At 42.1% G+C, this 19,420-nt stretch overlaps 2 protein-coding genes across 23 annotated transcripts in view; one reads left to right on the top strand and one right to left on the bottom strand.

The window, feature by feature from the left end:
• The window catches only part of LRRFIP2 (LRR binding FLII interacting protein 2), a 105,392-nt gene extending 99,523 nt beyond the window's left edge, over positions 1 to 5,869 (bottom strand). For 16 of the 19 annotated variants that reach the window (XM_053904015.1, XM_053904023.1, XM_053904026.1 and 13 more), the window contains exon 1: positions 5,757 to 5,869. The gene's annotated coding sequence lies outside the window, so the exon portion shown is untranslated. Of the gene's footprint in view, positions 1 to 751; positions 848 to 4,914; positions 5,269 to 5,756 lie in introns of those variants that run through there. The other 3 variants (XM_053904019.1, XM_053904016.1, XM_053904020.1) reach the window with 3 other exon arrangements.
• LOC109248727 (collagen alpha-1(I) chain-like) lies at positions 5,414 to 18,443 on the top strand. 4 transcript variants are annotated; one of them, XR_002072225.2, is made up of 4 exons: positions 5,415 to 6,407; positions 7,921 to 7,991; positions 9,697 to 9,800; positions 14,267 to 18,443. XR_002072225.2 is itself a non-coding variant. In XM_053904039.1 (2 exons), the coding sequence occupies exon 1, from the start codon at positions 5,491 to 5,493 to the stop codon at positions 6,382 to 6,384; it is 894 nt and encodes a 297-aa protein (XP_053760014.1). In that variant the 5' UTR covers positions 5,414 to 5,490; the 3' UTR covers positions 6,385 to 6,407; positions 14,267 to 18,443. The 4 variants fall into 4 exon arrangements, 2 of the variants coding, with proteins under 2 accessions (XP_053760014.1, XP_053760013.1); XR_008422649.1 differs by lacking the exon at positions 9,697 to 9,800; XM_053904039.1 differs by lacking the exons at positions 7,921 to 7,991; positions 9,697 to 9,800 and having other exon boundaries at positions 5,414 to 6,407.
• Positions 18,444 to 19,420: the final 977 nt, after the last annotated feature.

Raw genomic sequence — 19,420 nt, 5'->3', positions numbered from 1 at the left:
AAGGGATAATAGGAATAAGCCAGAAATAGGAATAGGAAAAAAAGGAAAAATACTCCAGTTTATTTTTTTTCCTCACATTGAATACAGTACTAAACACACCATCATTATCAAATGCAAATAATTCACATTTCTGAGGGCAAGGAAAAACTAAATTTCTTGGAGTTACGACCTAACGTAGAGCAGAAGAAAGGAAACCATCTGCAGGCTTTCCGTCTGCAAATTAAATGTGCATTGTACACCCAATTCTTCAAACAACCTTGACTGTAATGTAAGACAAGGCTGCGGTTTAATATGGTGAAACGAACCTTGGTGGAGCACTAACCCTTTAAACAGCTTTCTAGCCGAAGAAGTGAAATCAGTCAAAGAACTTGAAACTCAAGTGCCTCATTCACTAAGTATAGAAAACAGCAAGGTTTTCATGAGAAAGCACATGATACCCAGAGGCAGCTGTGCTGGGGATACAGCATCTGGTAACAGCCACAAGTTATTTTTAAAGAGAGAACTTCACGATAATGTACATGAGACTGTAGCAGTTCTACGGGAAGCAGACAATGAGAATTGGGCAAGAAGCTAATTTCCCTGCGTGAACTCAAAATAAGCTTATAAAACAGCTCATCATTCCCAGTGTCCTTTTGATCCAAAGACACGTGTGCAGGTCTCTGAACTGCACTAGTTCAACAAGGGTCACGGCCACCCTATGCCAGTATCAGTGATGGTTTTCCCCTGTCATAAAACATCTGATCACTCTTACAACCTGAACATGACATCAATACTGGTACAATCCTGTGCTCCTCCTCGTGCACGTGTTTCTAAAACACCTCCCTCGTTAGTTCTCCTTAACCGTGCTCTGAAAAGAGGAGGGCAAAAAGAAAAAAAGAAAACGATCCTAGAATATGCACGCGAAGCAGATTTTCACCCCAAAACTTAGACTTAATCTTCTGAAAGCAAACGTCCTTCGTAAGCTCACTCTTCTGTGGTTGCCACTTTTCCTAAACCGCAGGCCTTCCTGACTTGCAGCAGGGGCCAGGACAGATTACAGTTCTGTGGTAGGTTCTGTCAGATGAGCTTTGACAAGGCCTCAAAATAGATCCTGGGCACCAGCCAGAGAAACTGCCACTCACAAGTTCCAACTTGATCATCATACATTAGCCCCTCTGTACTTTTTTTTTTTTCCCTCCAGTCTCTATCATTTTAAAAGGACGGAGGTTCTCAACCTCCTTCCTCTTGTTCATGAGTGAACGGTACAGTATAGAAATTAAAATCGTAAACCCTTGATTTGCTCACAAACACTCTGCAGAGTAAAAACTGAATTTGTACCTACCCCCTGCCTTGGGAAATTAACCCATCAACAGCACTATGGTTTGCAAAAGGATTTTTGAATCTCAAACTCTACCAAGGTTTATTTTATTATGAATAGACTAGGATGTGGACGGTGAAGGAAGACAGAAGGTGGGCTATTTATTTCCCATGACTAATATAGTAGCAGATTTCGTTAGAGCAAGAAGTTAAACTATATACAATATTTTTAATTGACACCAGTCATAAAATCCTAAAACAACCCACTACAAAAGGTATTCATTTAACTCTTGCCAAATATAACATCAGTTTTCAAGCTACAGTATTTTTAGCCTTGCCACTACAAATAAAATTAACCACCCGTCACTCTAAAATGTTTAAGACCGCCTTATACAATACATTTTAGTATTTTTTTAACATAGAGAAGATAAAGAATCCAAAGTAATTAAGAGTTCCTTTCTCCTTCCACAAGGTTGAGAAAGTTAACTTCTATTATAAAATAAAGTCCAATATAAGATGGAAATAAATTTATACATTTTCACAACTTAAGCCCCAACTTTGCAATCACCCTTTCAGAAATATATTCAATATACATACTTATGGACTAGTGCAAAGACTTAAATACTAGTTGTTCACTATAGCAGCATTTGTAGAAAGCTAAAACAACCTAAACGTCTGTTAACAAGGAATGGTAAAATAAATCATGGAAAATGAATAAATTATGGTTCATCTACACTACCCAGGGCATTCAGTCTTTTTTAAAAATCAGGTGGGGGCTCCTGGTTGGCTCAGTCAGTTGAGCATCAACTTTGGCTCAAGTTATGAACTCATGGTTTGTGAATTCAAGCCTTGTGATGAGCTCTGTGCTGACAGCTCAGAGCCTGGAGCCTGCTTAGGATTCTGGGTCTCCCTCTCTCTTTCTGCCCCTCCCCCACTCACATTCTGTGCGTGTGCGTGTGTGTCTCAAAAATAAACATTAAAAATAAATAAATACATAATCAGGTGGACATATGTGCAAATACAGAAAAGTCTCTAAGATATACCAAGGGTAACAACGAAAGGTAACTCTCCTAAACAAAGCCAGTTACATATGTAATAAAAAATTTGGAGGAGGACATACAGGAAACCACTCACAGTGGTTGCTTGGATTAGGGGGTGGGAGAGTAGAAAAGGGAAAAGGCTAGACGTCTGTTGTGGAAAGAAGGCTTCTTTTGCACCATATAACATTTAAACTGTCGTATCAATTTTTTAAACTCCCACAAACATCTACTGCACCCATGAAGTGGGCATTCTCCTTCCAGGTACGCATGCCATGTCTTCCCCCTTCTCAACCACTTGTATCTACTGCTCTCCTGACCCAAACAAAAGCATACAAAAGCAAAGCTCAGAGTTTCCCCAAGAAACAGAATCCTCTCTCCAGCCCCCACCAGATAAAAAAATAATAGAACAAATGAAAAAGTAACACTTATGCCAAACCCAGTTTTTAGCCAATGTTTGATTCCTTTTAAATCTAGCCTAATTTACTGTAGGGCAGAAAGTTTTAAAAGTCAAAGTGCAATGTGCAACACAAAAAAATTGTTTCCAAAGGTGTCTATCTTAAAAGGAAAAATGGAGAAAAAGGGCAAATTTTGCTCAGTACCTTCCTTCTGAAATTTTAAAAGTTAAGTTTTGGATGACGGTCATAAAGTCTATTGTTTGCAAACTGGATTAATAATTAATTATTAATTAACGTTTTCCTGGTTGAAGGTCCATCTCTCCATTCAGAGTCTCCAGAAAGCAATCAACTACCCACAAGGAAAAAGGCTATGAAACGGCCTCTATTTTGTAGGTGCAATGGGTAGCACTCCTCTGGTGAAGACGGAAACTGTATTTTCTCTTAAATGATCCTCATCAACATTCCCAGCATGCTGCAGGGAGAATTTCTTTTTCTATACATCATCAATTCTGTCCCTTTTCACACCAGGAGCAGGATAAACAATTCACAAAGAGCCTTGCAAGAAACGGCTCTCATTTCTAGTAAAGATCTGTTTTTGGTTTTGTTTTGAGAGAGAAAGAATCTATTTGCCAAATATACCCTCATATCACTTTTTTCCTTCATTATGGAGATGCTTACATCATAACAAAAGAAGGCTTCTGTTTTTTAATTATTATTATTTTTATTATTATTTAAATCCAAGTTAGTTAACATATGGTGTAATAATGATTTCAGGAATAGAATTTAGCGATTCATCACTTACGTGTAACACCCAATGCTCATCCCAACAGGTGCCCTCCTTAATGCCCCTTGCCCATTCAGCCCATCACCCCCACCCAAACCCCATCCAGCAACCCTCAGCTTGTTCTCTGTATTTAAGAGTCTCTTATGGTTTGTCTCCTTCTCTGTTTTTATCTTATTTTTGAGAAAGAAGGCTTCTCTTGTATATCTACCTATCAAGACTGTTAGTTACGGTGGTTTCCACAAGGGATTTTCCAAAAGGGAATCTGTTCACTGGGAACTGAAACTCCTAATTAAGTTACTATTAGCTGGACAAAAATCAAAAGCAACATTAGGGAACACTCTGTATATAAGAATGGATAAGAAAATGAGATGCCAGAATTTAGTCAAAGAATTAAAGGAATCTGGTAACCAAGACCAACTTACCATTACTTTATAAGTAACAACTAAGGCTCTCTATAAATGAAAATCAAGGTAAAATAAGCTGAATTCCAAAAAGAAAAAGAAAACAAGGTTAAGAGTATCAAGTATTCTGTGATTCAAAGTTATTTAGCTTAACATTTTTAAAGCCAAAAATGATCAAATTACACTTGAGCAATAAAAAGTTATTTCTAGTTTACAATGAATTCATTCCAATAATAAATCACAAGCTCAATACACTTTCTTCTGTAACAGAACTTACGTAAGAACTGGGTATAGTCTCATTCCACATTTTTGAGGATTTGCAAAATAGGTGAGGCCTTTCACTCAAAAGACTACTTTGTAACTATGGATTCTTTCAGTAAACTTTTTTATATCTTTTCACTGACATTTATTTTGTTTCTAGACATCTTTAATTATCTTCTCACATCTGGCCAAAAAAAAAAAAAAAAAGGAGTGGGGGTAAAATTACCACAATATACTCAGGAACTAACAAACTATTCTGAAGCCAAACGTTCTGCAAAAGTTCAATTAGGATTTCCTTATCACACTTCATAACAATAAATACCTACCAACAAACCTAACAAAGCATAATACAACACTTCATATAAAATGACTGAAAGCTTCTAATTAAACAGGCAGTAACAAACTTCTAGCTTTCCTCTCTATTCCAATCCTAAGATCCCTATCAATGATTCACAGCGTGACCTAACTTTCTAAATGAATCACTTTCTGAAATTCTTACTCCAACGTGAATTTAACACCGGGTCATCATCTCTACGTTTGTTAAACAGAGGATAAACAGAAGTTAAGCAGGGTTCATTCGTCAAGACGCCCAAACCACAGCAAACCTCAAGTCTTTGCCAACTAACTTTTATCTGCAATTGCACCCTTATATACAGATTCATCCCCAAATAAAATAAAAGTGTTATCTTGGGGGGAAAAAATGTTATTTTAAACATTATGAACTCGCCCACCCGTACCCCGTTCACCGTCCCTCTGGTTCCATTTACCGCATCCACGTTCTCTTCCCATTGTGAGAACATAAAGCAATGGCTACTATCCTTACATGTTCTCTTTTAGCCAATTAAACTACTCTGCAGTTTTTCTGTTTATGGCAGAAATGCTGAGTCATTAAATGGAAACTCAAAGAAAATGAGCTACAAACAGTTAAAGTTTAGGATACAGTAATTCCCTAGCCGTTTCTCGGCAGCCTGATATTTGTATCTCCCACGGTGGAAAAGTAGAGCAAACACTTGAACTTTTTTCTCCCCTAAGAAAGGCAAAGAGGTGCGCTTCCATAGGTCCGCCAGCTTCCCGCTGGATATCCACAGGCAAGAGAAGCAGGCCTGACCGGAGCTGTATAACTTAACGATCTGGGTGTGAATAACGCCACATAGTAGTCAAGCATTAACCCTGACACTCCTAGCAAGCGCCTGTTATGCCCGCGCTTCAGTTCGGGTCAAGGAGGAAGAAAAAACAAAAAAAAATCCCATAAAAATGCTATACGCCCTCCACCGGCCTGACACCGTTCGCTGGGGTGTCGCGCTGGGGAGGAGATGAAGGAGCCTCGAACACCGGAGGCAGAGGGACAGCGGCCCGATGTAATTTCTTCCACAATGGGAGAGACCCTTGCCCCCGGCGCAGACGGAGGGTGCGCGTTAGAAATCAGGCGTGCCGCCGGCGAACGCGGTAGGCGGGGGGCGACCCCGACCCGGAGCCGGCAGGGAAGCCCGGCCCCCAGCAGGGGTCAGCGGCGGCGCGGGTCGCACGGGCTGCAGGCCGAACAGCGGCCTCCGGGGCCGGCGGGAGAAGCGGTCCTTACCTGTCCCTGGGCGCGGACTGTGACTGCGGCGCCGCCCGGGAAGGGCTGGGGCGCGCGGGTCGGCCGCCGGCACCCGGACGGGCGAACAGCGAGGAGCGGAGGACGAGGGGCGCGGACGGCGGACTGGCTCCCGGGCTCCCGCAGGCTTGCCCGGCCGGACGCAGCGGCTCCCGGCGCCCGCAGCGGGTCGCTCAGTCACGCCGGCGGCCCCGCGGCGCGGTGGCTGACACGGAGACAGCGGGAACCGGCCCCCGAGAGGAGCCGCAGCCCCAGCGGCAGCCGAAGGAGGCGGAGGGGCGGGGCCACAGGGTCGGTGACCCGCTCACCCGGAAGCAGTTGCGGCGGCGGCGGCGGCGCGCGCTGCGGGACAGGCGGGTTCGCGGCCTGGCGAAAGACGGCCGGCTCTCCCGCGGCCGCCCGCGCGGGGTGCCGGGAGCAGCGCCCCCGCCGCGACCGCCGCGAGCTGCTGGCGCCGCGCCGGAGGGAGGGCGGCAGGGTGCGACCGCCGGTGGGCGGAGGCCCGGGCGGCCTAGAGGTGGCTTCTCGGGGCCCGCGGAGGACCGGGGACCGGGAAGGTGAACTGAGGCGGTCGCCCGCTCGAGGCTGCACCTGCCCCGATCGCCCCTAAACGGTCCGGCCTAGTGGGCTTGGGTAAGTGGGCCGGGCGGCGGCTCCGACTGCAGGGAACGAGCGTGCGAGAGCGAGCGGGTGTAGCGGCAACGCTGAAAGCCCTATTTCCAAAATGAAAACCCGTGATTTTGAAATGATTTCCGGAGGAGGCGGCGGCGGTGGTTTGGGGGGGGGGGGGGGAGGCGGAGATGGCGGGATATGGAGGCAGTTAAATATCTGCCAGACCCGGACCTGTCGTTCATTCCAGAAGGGTCTCTTGAGACTCCGCAGGTTCAAGGCGCTGGAGGCAGACCCAGGGCCTTGCTCTTTAGGAAGCTTACCTTCTAGTGGAGTAGAGAGATTTAAGCAGACAGACAAGGTAAAGACGGATTGTGGCAAGGCTATGCCATGCAGGAAATACAGAAGAATGATGCGAGGGTTGAGTGGGCCAGACCCCCTTTTTCGGGATAGGATGGCTAGAGAACCTCTGGAGGGAAGTGATTGATAGTCGAGCTGCTTCCTGAGACAAAGGCATGAAATGACAGCTTAGACACAATGTTACAGCCGGGGACTGTAGGTTCCAGAACTGCTGCGTAAGGCCGCGGATTATGTTAAAAACCTGTCTCCAAAGCCTGCTTTTTTTTTTTTTTTTTTTTTAATTTTCCTTTTAATGTTTATTTTTTGAGAGAGAGAGAGAGACAGCGCGAGCGGGGGAAAGGCATAGAGAGAGAGGGAGACCCAGAATCCCAAGCAGGCTCCAGGCTCTGAGCTGCCAGCACAGAGCCCGACGCAGGGCTCGAACTCACAAACCCTGGGATCATGAACTGAGCCAAAGTGGGACGCTTCACCGACGGAGCCACACAGGCGCCCCCTCTAAAGCCTTCTAAGGCCTGTCTCTGTCCTGTCCACTCCTTCAGTTTCGAAGGGCTTGCTCCCCCTTGGGAGTTGTTGGGGTCTGGGACTGTGGCTTCTTAGCGGAGGTTCAAGGCAGGAATTAGGGAGCTTTGGTGTGTAGACAGACATCAACAGATGCTTGAAGGCAAACAGCCCCGAGAGACAAATTCTTTAACCTTTTGCCGTTTCTTTTCCCACGTCACTTTTTCTGAAACCCATGAGTAAGCATTAAAACTATGATTTTTACCTGGGAGCTTAATCCTCCCAAAAGATGGAGCTCTGTTATGATCTGAATAAGAGAATTAATGACCTATTTTGCTAAATCAGTTAAAGACAAAATTAAAAGCTGACTTGCGAAGAGAGGACCTTTTCGGGTTATAACGCATTACCTGAATAATACCAAAAAACCCAATAATGTTTATTCAATATTAGTTTATATAACTGCGTAATTAATGCAATGATTGTTTGGATAATAATAGTGGGGTTAGAATCTCGAGCCCTTTTTGCTTACTCCTCGGCCATTTGTTTTGGTTCATATCAAACTAACAGAAGGAAATATTTTGTTGTGTCTTCTGGGAAAACTGGGAGCGAGCTCACACTTCTTGCTGCCTACTGTTTGCACAGCATTGTGCTAGGCATTTAAATACATTATCCCTTTCAGGACTGGGACCAACCTTGAGATACGGGGATTATTATACCCATTGTCGTAACGAAGACATAGTCGCTGGAAGGGTCAGAAATTAAACTCTAATGAACTCTAATTAACTCTAGCCCTAATTCCCCTTTTGCACCATGTGCTGTCCCCTAATATTTAAGAAGGAAATATAAGTGAAGTGTCCAGCCAAGCAGATCTGTATGTTGCTTTTAGAATTTTGTTACAAAAGTAAGCTTCAAGGTCGAGTGATACGAGGCAATGTTGGAGCGAGCTTCTCTGCGTTTTTACTTCTCCCTCTAAAGGATATTTGCCATCTATTTGACACCAAAAAACAACTCTACTTGTTTTAGGAGTTCAGAATGCCATGTGTCTTTTGGTTGGTTGGTGGTTTTATGTGAGAGGAAGAGAGCGCCAGCAGGGGAAGGGCAGAGGGAGAGGGGGAGAGAATCCTTAAGCAGGCTCCAAGCTCAGTGTGGACTCCCGCACAGGCTCCATCTCAAGACCTTGGGACCATGACCTGGCGGAAATGAGAAGAGTCAGGCGCTCAACCTGCTGAGCCACCCAGGCACCCCTGCCCTGTGTCTTTTAAATGCTCCCAATAATGTGATAAATGATGACACTAACATTATGTCATTGCAAGGGGCTCCTGCCCAACTGTGTCAGTCTGCATTCTTTCACAAGCAGCCTTTCCTTGCACACAAAGTGATTTCTTTCTGCCAAAAATATGTTCCCAGATTTTTATGGAATATTCTGACATGTGAATGCCCCCAGGTCTGTGTAGGCTGGCTGCTCTAGAGACATTTAACGGATGAAGGAAAATCTTGCAAGTGTTTATATGGTTTTGAGGAATGAGGTAGTAGGATTTGTACATTTTTGTTTCGTTCCTATCAGATCCTTCACGTTTTTCTTTGATGATGTCAAGAAATAAAACTTTTCCTTTCTCAAGAGCAGTCGTTTTTTGTGGTTTTCACAAAATTCAGTTGTGTTTTGCACACATAGTACTACCTTTTGCTCTCTGCACATTTCCGGAAAACATCATTAGTTCAGACATTAAAAATAGGATGCAACTTTTCAGAGCCTACTGTTTTTGTTAATGAGATGTGTGTGTCTGTCTTTTTCATTTTGGTTAACTCCTTATAAACGTATGGCAATCTGGCAAAGCAAGTCTTTGACTATGTATATTTAAGTTCTCGTTCTAAAAATCCCTTCTTGGGGCGCCTGGGTGGCGCAGTCGGTTAGGCGTCCGACTTCAGCCAGGTCACGATCTCGTGGTCCGTGAGTTCGAGCCCCGCGTCAGGCTCTGGGCTGATGGCTCGGAGCCTGGAGCCTGTTTCCGATTCTGTGTCTCCCTCTCTCTCTGCCCCTCCCCCGTTCATGCTCTGTCTCTCTCTGTCCCAAAAATAAAATAAAAAAAAAAACGTTGAAAAAAAAAAATTAAAAAAAAAAAATAAATAAAATAAAAATCCCTTCTTATCTACATTTACTGTTTTTCCTGCTGTCTTCTTTTTTTATTTTATTTATGTGTTTATTTCACTTTTTATTTGGAAATAATTATAGACGCGCAAAAGGGTACAAAAATAATGCAGCGAGGTTACCCTCCACCCAGGTTCACCCTCTGGCAGCATCTCGCGTACCCATAATACATTATTAAAACTAGAAAATTCACATCTTGCTATCTTCTTTAGGTTTTTAGTTTCTTTTTAAGTTTCATTATGTCGAAAATTACCATTTTGTAACGATTCATTTGTACTGTATTTGATTTGGCTCTTCTCCCTTTCCCAGATTAACAAATGACAGTCAGTAAGCTTGCCACAGTGCTCCTCTGGAATTACAAGCTTATTACTACGACAATTCTGTGTTTCAGCACGCTTAAAAGGAAGTCATTTGTAACATTTTTGTTTTTTTTCTGCTTATACTGCTCCATGTCATTCTGCCCTAATAAACCTGTAAATTTATACAACCTGTGTATGTGGGTGTTTTAATATATCCTTTGACCACTGAAATGTTTTCAAAGAGGTTGCTATTAAAGTAAAAAGAAAAATAATGCAAAGCTTTTTCATCTGACTGAGGGGAAAACTTTCTAGTGCTTGCTTTCTTTCTTTCTTTCTTTCTTTCTTTCTTTCTTTCTTTCTTTCTTTCTTTCGAGAGGGAGAGAGAGCGTGTGCGTGCCAGCAGGGGAGGAGCAGAGACATGGGGAGAGAATCCCAAGCAGGCTCTGCACTGATGACATAGGACTTGATCTCAGGAACCACGAGATCATGATCTGAGCTGAAATCAGGTGCCCCTGACTGGGGAAAAAAAAAGTTTCTAAACATCTAACTATCCAAGTGAGAATACGAGGCATGGTCTGTTGGTTCAGAAGCCAGATCTCACTTATGGCTCATTCTGGCTCTAAATGAATTCTAGCCAGCTCACCCTTTACTCCACCAGAGAGTAAACAAAGGAAAGAAAAGAAGTGTAACTTACTTTCTTCAGTCTTAGTGTTGAGAAGAAGTTGATGAGAAGAGAGAATTCGGGATTTGGGGTAGGTATCAATTATGTATTAATGCCTCATCACAAATAATCAAGTGATAGCCCTTATGCGTTATATATTTATTGTAAATAAGTAGTCAAACGCTCTTCCTTCTATGGGTTGTTTAGCAAATGTATTCGTCTACCGTGTACCAGTTGCCCAGTTAGGCACTGGTAACAGAGACACCACAGGATCTATTTTTTAAAGGAGTTTTAAGCTCTTACTATGTGCCAGATACTTCATAGATGCTAGGGATCCAAAGGGAAGTAAAAAGAAAGCTGTGTTTTCTTCTCTCGTGAAACTTCCTGTCTGGTGAGGGAGACAAATTATCACACAAAAGTAACTTTATAATCCCAATAGGTATCACTAAGGGTAGAGAAGTGGTGCCTGAGAGCATTGAAGCGGAATTCTACCAAATCTGGGGTGTCAGAAATGGCTTCTAGCAAGAGAATCTTTGAGCTAAGATTTAAAACTGCCTCATAGTGAACTTGGTGCAGAAGCACAGGAAGAGCAAGGAAAAACAGTCCCAGAGACTGAAAAGAAATGAGGGAGATAATGTGAGAGGGATCTAGAGAATTAAGCAAAGACCCACCATGCAGGGTCTTACAGGTTTGCTTATCTTTGCTTCTGAAGTGATACAAACCAATTTAAGAGTTTTTAGTAGGAGTGGCATCAGATTGGTGTTTCCAAAAGCTCACTCTGGCTTCAATGTGAAGAATTCACTCTTTAAGTATGTCCTGAGTACCCACTATAAGCCAGGTTATAGTCTGCACACTGAGCATGCAGCAGTGAACAAAACAAAGATTTCCTAACTTTAAGGATCATATTATAGACAATACACAGTAGTATGTAAGATAGTGGTATCTAAGAAGCTCTATAAAGAAATTTGGAATCCAGGTGAGAATAAAAAGGTAAGGTGGTGGTGCTATTTTATTAGCTTGAACCATATGAAGTTTCTGATCTTTTTTACATTGTTTTCAACTCAGAACAATATTGGGTTCGTGTGGGTTAAACATGGTTGGATGACATTGAATTGTTCAACCTAATACTTACTTGGAAGAGTCAGAGAAGACCTCTAATGAGGTGATCCAAAGAAAGAGGCAAGCCATTCACATACCAAGGAGAAGAGCATCCCAAGCAAAGGGACAGCAAGTGCAAAGACCCTAAAGCAAGAATGTGCCTGCCGTGTTTGCGTAAGCAACAAGGAGACCATTGTGGCTGAAGGGTAATGGTCAACGGGGAAGAATGGTAATAGGGACCAGATCATAGAATCTTGAAGACCATGGTAAGAAATTGGTTTTTCCTTTTTGAATGAGGTAAGCTATTAGAGAGGTTTGAGCAAAGGAGCTATACAATCTGTCATCTTAACAGGACCGTGCTATTTAATAGTGGACTCTACAGATAGTGGGTATACAGATGGAGCATTATAAAATCTTTTCACCTTTTACGTATGTCTGAAAATTTACTTCATAAAATGAGACTGTTGTGGCTAGCTGCTCTATTGTAACTAGACTTCAGTGGGCCAGTGATGAGATCAAGAAGACCAGTTAGTCTATTGCAATAATTCAGGCAGCAGTGGAGGTATTTAGAAGAAGTGGTTAGTTTCTGAATACGTTTTGAAGATAGAGCCAGTAAGATTTGCTGATGGAATGGATTTCATATGCAAAAAAAAAAAAGACCACCTGTAAGGTTTTAGACCTGAGCAACTGGAAGGATGCAGTTGCCATCTACTGAAATTTGGAAGACAGTCTAGGTCACGCAAGTTTGGAGGAAAAGACTTTTTCCGGACGTTTGAGATGCCTATTGGTCATCTAAACGGAGATATCAAATAGGCAATTAGATACACAAGTCAGTAAGGATATGAGGACCGGTGCCTTGAGAATTTAATGGAAATAGTTGGGAGTTTAGTCTAAACCCTCTTTTGTTGTAGGCTGGTTTTGTTTCTAGATAGTTGTCTTTATATTGCCATTCTGAACACCTAATATGCATACTGTTTGCAACTCATTTGTGTGCTAAAGGATTTAGAATGTTTTTTAATGTTTTCATGTCTTTCCAAGCAGATTTTACATTTCTTTAAAAAAGATTTATTTTAGGGGCGCCCGGGTGACTCAGTCGGTTAAGTGACTATGGGTTTCAGCTCAGGTCGTGATCTCAGGGTTTCATGAGTTCAAGCTACGCTTCAGGGTGTGGGCTGGAAGTGTGGAATCTGCTTAGGATTCTCTCTCTCCCTGTCTCTCTGCTCTCCCCGACTTGCGCCGTCTCTGTCTCTCAAAATAAATAAACTTAATAAAAAAGATGTTTTCTTTTGTACACTTCACACTGCCATATCCCTAGAAAACTTTTTTTTAAATATTGGAACGAGAGAGCACAAGCAGGGGAGAGGGGCAGAGTGAGAGAGAGAAAATCTTAAGTAGGCTCCATGCTGAGGGCTCAATCCCATAAGTTTAGGATCGTGACCTGAGCCAAAATCAAGACTCAGATGTTCAACTGACTGAGCCACACAGGCACCCCCCCCAGAAGACATTTTACAATGCTTATATAATAAACTATTCCAATACGGAGTTTTTTTATTTCTTTAGTTGTTACAAAGCATCGATTTTCTTATAATTTAGACACTTCTAGCTGTCCTGTGAAAATAAGGGTAGAGTTAGAACTTTCAATCTACTGCCACTCATGCCCATTTCAAATCAGACAAAAGAGGGCCTTCTGAGAAACAAAAAGCAGCAACAAAAAAGGCTCAGCTCTCCTCCATGTTGCCTTTATACTCAGACTTCGTGTGGCCGCAAAATGGTTTCCAACAATTTCAGGTCTACATCCGTCCTCATCCAAGTCCAGCATGAGAAAGATCCTAACTAGCAGCAGTCCCTGATTCACTAATTAAACCGACACAGATCCCATCCCCAGCTAGGAAAATTTTATGCTGTGATTGGCCAAATATGAGTCACATGCTTCACTTATGTTTCACCCAAAGAACATGGACTGTAGGAGAGGAGTGGTTCCCCAGAAGAAAAAATGGGATGCTGTCAACAAAATAAGGAAATGGACACTGATGGCCAGAAAATAATATGACCTCTACAAATTAACAAAGGCCTAAAGCATTCTCCCAAAGCTTTTAAAAGAAGTAATACCATTGGGGTGCCTAGGTGGTTTAGTCAGAAGAGCACACGACTTGATCTCGGGGTCGCCATGAGTTGAGTCTGAGCTCCGCTTTACGTGTAGAGATTACAAAAAAAGAAAGAAAGAAAGAAAGAAAGAAAGAAAGAAAGAAAGAAAGAAAGAAAGAAAGAAAGAAAGAAAGAAAGAAAGAAAAACGAAATGTCATGGCACTCGTTTTGCATCTCTTCCAATCCTATACACAATACTGCATTTCCCTTGTATCATTAGGCTGTCACGTATTCATTTGTCGTTGATGAGTGAATGTCACAAAAAGTAAATAAATGCATGAGCATAAAAGTTAACCAGCTGGAAGGGGCAGTTTTTCAGCACATCACTTTCCAGGGTACTCACACCTAGGTATTACAGGTAGTTTCTTGTCCTACAATTCTTTCCTGTTGTCAGTCCACCTGAAAAATATTTATTAGCCCTCAGGACCCTGGGGGCAGGGTGGCTACTATCTAAGACGCCTCAGAAACCATTGCAGAAGCAAGTGACGATGAGTCAGCTTAAGTTTATCTTCTTGGAGGACATTTACATAGTGTGGAGTCTTGAAAGAAAAATGTATGTACAGATTTGTTTTCAGCTTCTTTTTGGTTTCACCATTTCCATTCCCTTGTACACTAATAGGTTACTTTCCCCCACAAGATGTTTAACCTAACTTATATGGCATTTTTATCCTTTTAGATCAAATTTTGCTGTGGGAAATGGATAACGTGTTGGCTCTCTGTATTATTCTGGAATTTCGGATGGCTTCTCCAGTTTGCTGCTTCCCTGGACACCAAACATAACATTCCCTGTTCTAGGACCTGCTTCAAGTTGGTCATAAGACTGGCAGAAAGTCAAACCAAACTAAATGAATAGTTGTTGAAGTTAATCTCACGTCCTAGAGCTGTGTGTGCTATGGAATAGCCTGCTGTTGTTACCAGGCATGACGCTGATCAGAATCACTGCCCTGTGGTCTTGTTCATCAGAATTTCATGTTCGGAAATTAGATTTGGGTCTGGTTACTGTAAAAATAGATATTATGATAATGGAATATAGCCGTTAAAATTTCTATTGCAGGAGAAATTAGCCATGTATTTAAATGTAGGAGTATGTTACTAAACAATATGTTCAAGATGATTCCAGTATTGTTTAATGTTATGCAGACATAGACAAATACTGGAAAAAGGCACTCACAGTTCACCTTAAGGAATGGAGGTACCAGTGATTTCATTTGACTTGTTTACTGTTCAGAATCTTCCTAGATGAAATGTACTACATCTATACTCAGATAATTTTTAAAGGAATCTATTTTTCATACCAATACCCCAGAGTCAAAATACGCAAAAGATACCACTAAAGAGTGGTAAATTAGGTCTGCCTAAAAAGGTCTTATTACGATTCTCGCCACTCAAAAACCATTGTAGATTTTGCTCTTGTCTTGCATGCATCGTTTTTTTTCTTTCACTCTAAAAAATCACGTACTAGATGCTAGGAGTAAATGAACAATACAGGTCCGGCTTCTGCCCTCTCAGAACTAACTAGTTGTCTAGGGAAGATAGAACAAGCCGACGAACAATCTAGCGTGTCACAGTCAAAAACACAGTTTCATGCCTCCTCCACTAAAACACCTAACCCTCCTTTTTACGCGTCAAATTCCGGCTTTGGCATGTCAGCTCACAAACACGTTGAACTCGCACGCTGGCACTCACTGTCGGCCATTGCTTCAGTTTGAGCCACGTCCCCATTGTCCACGAACTCATGTTCAATTACTAGAGTACTAGTCAGTTATTTGGGTATTAATTTGCTCTTATTTTAGAAAAATGTAATTGCAAATACTAGTCATAGGACATGTAGGTCTTATAAATGTAAGTTGAATGATATAAAGACGGAAATCATCGTGTGCCCGGAACTTAATCTAGCCTCAGTCAGATACTCAGACATTCATGAAATGAAGTCCAGTAAACTGAGTGAAACTAAAGAAGAAACTCAGAGAACAAGTATAAGGTCCTGGAAATAATCATTGTTAAATATTGTGGCTAAAGTTTTGGTATGTTCAGAGATTTTGATCTTAATTTTTTGGTTCTGTTAAGAAAGGATTCCCCCTAAAACAATAAGCTTACTGTTTGATTTTTAAAGTTTTTTAATGTTTATTTATCACTGAGAGAGAGAGAGAGAGAGAGCACGAGTGGGGGAGAGGCAGAGAGAGAGGGAAACACTAAATTTGAAGCAGGTTCCAGGCTCTGAGCTGTCAGAACAGAGCCCAACGTGGGGTTTAAATTCACGAACCATGAGATCATGACCTGAGCCAAAGTGGGAAGCTTAACCGACTGAGCCACCCAGGCATCCCTGATTTTTAGATCCGTGGTCAGTTAGGCTTTATGTTTGAAAGTTGGAAATGGCCTGTGGTGGCTCACCATTGCCTACAGAATATATTTTAAGTCATTTATCACATGAGTGATGTTAAAATCCACAAGTCCATAATGACACTGAGAAAAGAAAATATACATATCAGTCACCTAGAAGTTGCAATAGTTAGTTGCTACGTTACATGGTAACGATGATCGGTAAATAAAGGAAAAGAATCAAGCATTCTGCTTCTCTTATACAAATTGCATTTTAGGGGAGCCAGAGTTGTAAAGGGCAAGCCCTTTCGTATACAGTATTTCCAACTGATAAAGGTAAGAGAAATGACAAAAGACCTTTTTTCAATCTCCTAATAAAATAATAGACAACACCTGAACCCACTGATGAATTTTAACATCACTCAGAGTCGAATGACCATACATCATATGCTTCCTGATGTGGTGTGATAAAATATGCTGAATCGCCTTTGCAGTATTTTTGCCCAAATATTTTGAGTTTAAATCCAATAAAGCCTCTAAGTGTAACAGTTTATGAGGAGAAGGGAGAATGAACAATATAGGAAAGTGTAAAACGACGCCAGAGAAGATGCGATCAACCGAACCCAGACTGTGGAAAGTTCTACAGCACAAATGACAGGATTTCTTCAACAAATAAGTTATCTTAATAAATTAAAGAGATTTAAGGCGTGCCTGGTGGCTCAGTCAGTTGAGCATCCGACTCCTGATTTCAGCTCAGGTCATGATCTTACGGTTCGTGAGTTCGAGCCCTGCTTGGGGCTCTGTGCTGACGGCGTGGAGCCTGCTTGGAATTCTCTCTCCTTCTCTCTGCCCCCCCCCCCACTCATGCTCTCTCTCGCCCTCTCTCTCAGAAATAAATAACTTTAAAAAAAGAGATTTAAGACACCTAATAACTAAGTACAGCATGTGGATCCTGATTTGACAAACCAGTTATAAACAGACATTTTTGGAACAGTTGGGAAACTTGACTAGAGGCTGGATATTAGGTGGTAGTATATAATTTTGTCTTTGTCATAATGATGCTTTCGAAAGCAGTCTGCTAGAGTCGTATACTGAATAAGGATGAAATTTCAATGATCTCCAGGATTTCCTTCAAAATACTCCAGGGGGAAGGGGAGAAGTGGCAGAAGAAATGAAAACAAGATTAGGTGAGGATTGTTAAGTGTTAAAGCAGAGTGATGGGTCCGTGAGGTGAGAACTGGGGTTTAATACCGCATTCTCTATTTTGTGTGTATGTTTTAAATTCTCCGTAACTCGAAGTTAGATTTAAATCGGTCAATACATACATACTTAACACGCAAATGTACATAAAGGCTTTAGAGCATTTTGTTTCTACACCCAACTTATTCCCTGGGGAAGTGACTGAGTGAATGAATACAAAGAACTGTAATATTAGGATCCCTGAGCCAGTTGGTGTGGGTGCACCATCTAAATGTGTAATCCCGAGGAAAGGAGCATCTCCTTTTCTTTCTTGTGGAACCACCGAGGGGAAGTGTCCCAGTGATGGCCACAATGAGGACAGGAAGCACAATCCAAGTCCCTTTCTTCCGATGGCTTTTGTGTCCATAGGCGATCAACGTAGTGGCGGGTAAAGTCCCTGGTGACACTGGAGCTTGGGTCTGAGTGAGGGTGTAATTATTTCAGACCGGTGCTTCATTCGGTATAAGGACACTGCTCTCAAAAGCTGTGCGCAACTGCAGAGGTTGACAAGGGCATTGCTTTCCAAGGTAATAGCCTTGGAACGCTCTGGAGTCAGCGATGACACTGGGCTCCCAGCTACTACAGCGGTTAGGGTAACCCCTTCCAGAGCAATCAGCCATGATTGTGACTGCTGTCATTCCTCGACTGACAGGGGAAAGGGCGATGCGTGGGACAAGAAGACAAGAGTTCTTGGAGCGCCTGGGTAGCTCAGTCGGTCGAGTGACCGACTTCAGCTCAGGTCATGATCTCGCGGTTCGTGGGTTTGAGCCCCACATTGGGTTCTATGCTGACAGCTCCGAGCCTGGAGCCTGCTTCAGATTCTGGGTCTCCCTCTCTCTCTGCCCCGCCCCCCTCATGCTCTGTCTCTCTCTGTCTCAGAAATAAACATTTAAAAAACTAAAAACAAAAAAAGACAAGAGTTCTGGATTTCCCGCTGATCTAGACATGTGAGGCCTACATTGACACACCAGAGGCATCCCTATGTTGAATCACTGAGTGTTCATCAAGTGGTGAAGCAGGATTTATTCATTGCCCTGCTCTTGAATTGCATGATCGTATCATTATATTCAATGGCAATAAGTCTGACTATGACTCAGAGGTGTGACTAGAAAATTCCTCCCACTCCCTTGTCCCTTGTGTAATCTTGGGCAGGTCGTTCTTCTGGAAATTTGGATAATAACACCTTGCCTCTCTACCTCCCGGGTTGTGTTGAGGATCTGAAGACATAATATGTGGAACTATAGTTTTTGTAAGCTATCAAATGCTATACAAATATAAGGCATCATTACTACTGTAAGTGACTAGGTGATCCAGATCTTAAAGCCTCTTATTTTCTTAGATTCTGTGTTAACAATTAATGTTTAATTAGTACATTATAAAATTAGATAGTCAAGAAACAACTACAGAGAAGTTTAGCATGTAGTATGATCTTTCTACTTTCTTCTATGTTACATAGGAATTCCTAGAAATCGGAAGATCTTATCCAGTTATATCCTTTATATATATACATTTTTTTCCTAATTATATCCTTGAATGCATGCTCATTAATTTAGGAGACAAACAAATTGCTCTATATCTCATTAATAATGCTTATTACTTTACAATCTCAATTTCATAAGTCAATATTTCTTTTGTCCAATAATATTTTAAAAACTGGGGGACAAGAGCAGAAGTTGACAAACTGTAGCCTGTAAAACAAATCTGGCTACCACTATTTTGTATGGCCTGAAAACTAAGAATTGTTTTGACATTTTGGAATATTTTTATTTTCTATTTTCTTTTAGAGAGCGAGCACATGAGCAGCGAAGAGGGGCAGAGTGAGAGAGAGAGAGAGAGAGTCTCAAGTAGGCTCTGCACCAAGCCCCTTGAATTTTTTTTAATCAAAAGAAGGATATGAAATTCATTTTAGTGTGTATTTATCAGAACACAGCCACATTCATTCAGTTATGTACTGTCCATGGCTGCAACGGCAGTTGACTCGTTGTGAGTGAGACCGTATGGTTCACAAAGCCTAAAGTATTTACTATCTGGCCCTTTATAGAAACAGATTCAGAAGGACATAAATTTAAAAATAAAATTTCTGGGGCACCTAGGTGACTCAGCGCGTGAAACGTCCAACTCTTGTTTTCAGCTCAGGTCATGATCTGACAGTTTTTGAGTTCAAGCCTCCCCCTGGGCTCTGTGCTAACAGCATGGAACCTGCTTGGGTTTTTCTCTCCCCTCTCTCTCTGCCCCTCTCCCCCACTCACATTCTCTCTCTCAAAATTAAAAA

The sequence above is a fragment of the Panthera pardus genome, unplaced genomic scaffold, assembly GCF_024362965.1.
Source record: "Panthera pardus isolate Hobbes unplaced genomic scaffold, ASM2436296v1 HiC_scaffold_16, whole genome shotgun sequence".
Taxonomy (NCBI): Eukaryota; Metazoa; Chordata; class Mammalia; order Carnivora; family Felidae; genus Panthera; species Panthera pardus.
The sequence above is the reverse complement of the archived record's forward strand: the minus strand, read 5'-3'. Positions and strand labels throughout refer to the sequence as shown.

Bases quoted from the DNA above. Each gene is read 5' to 3' on its own strand.
- LOC109248727 (XM_053904039.1), top strand. From the start codon at position 5,491: ATGAAGGAGCCTCGAACACCGGAGGCAGAGGGACAGCGGCCCGATGTA.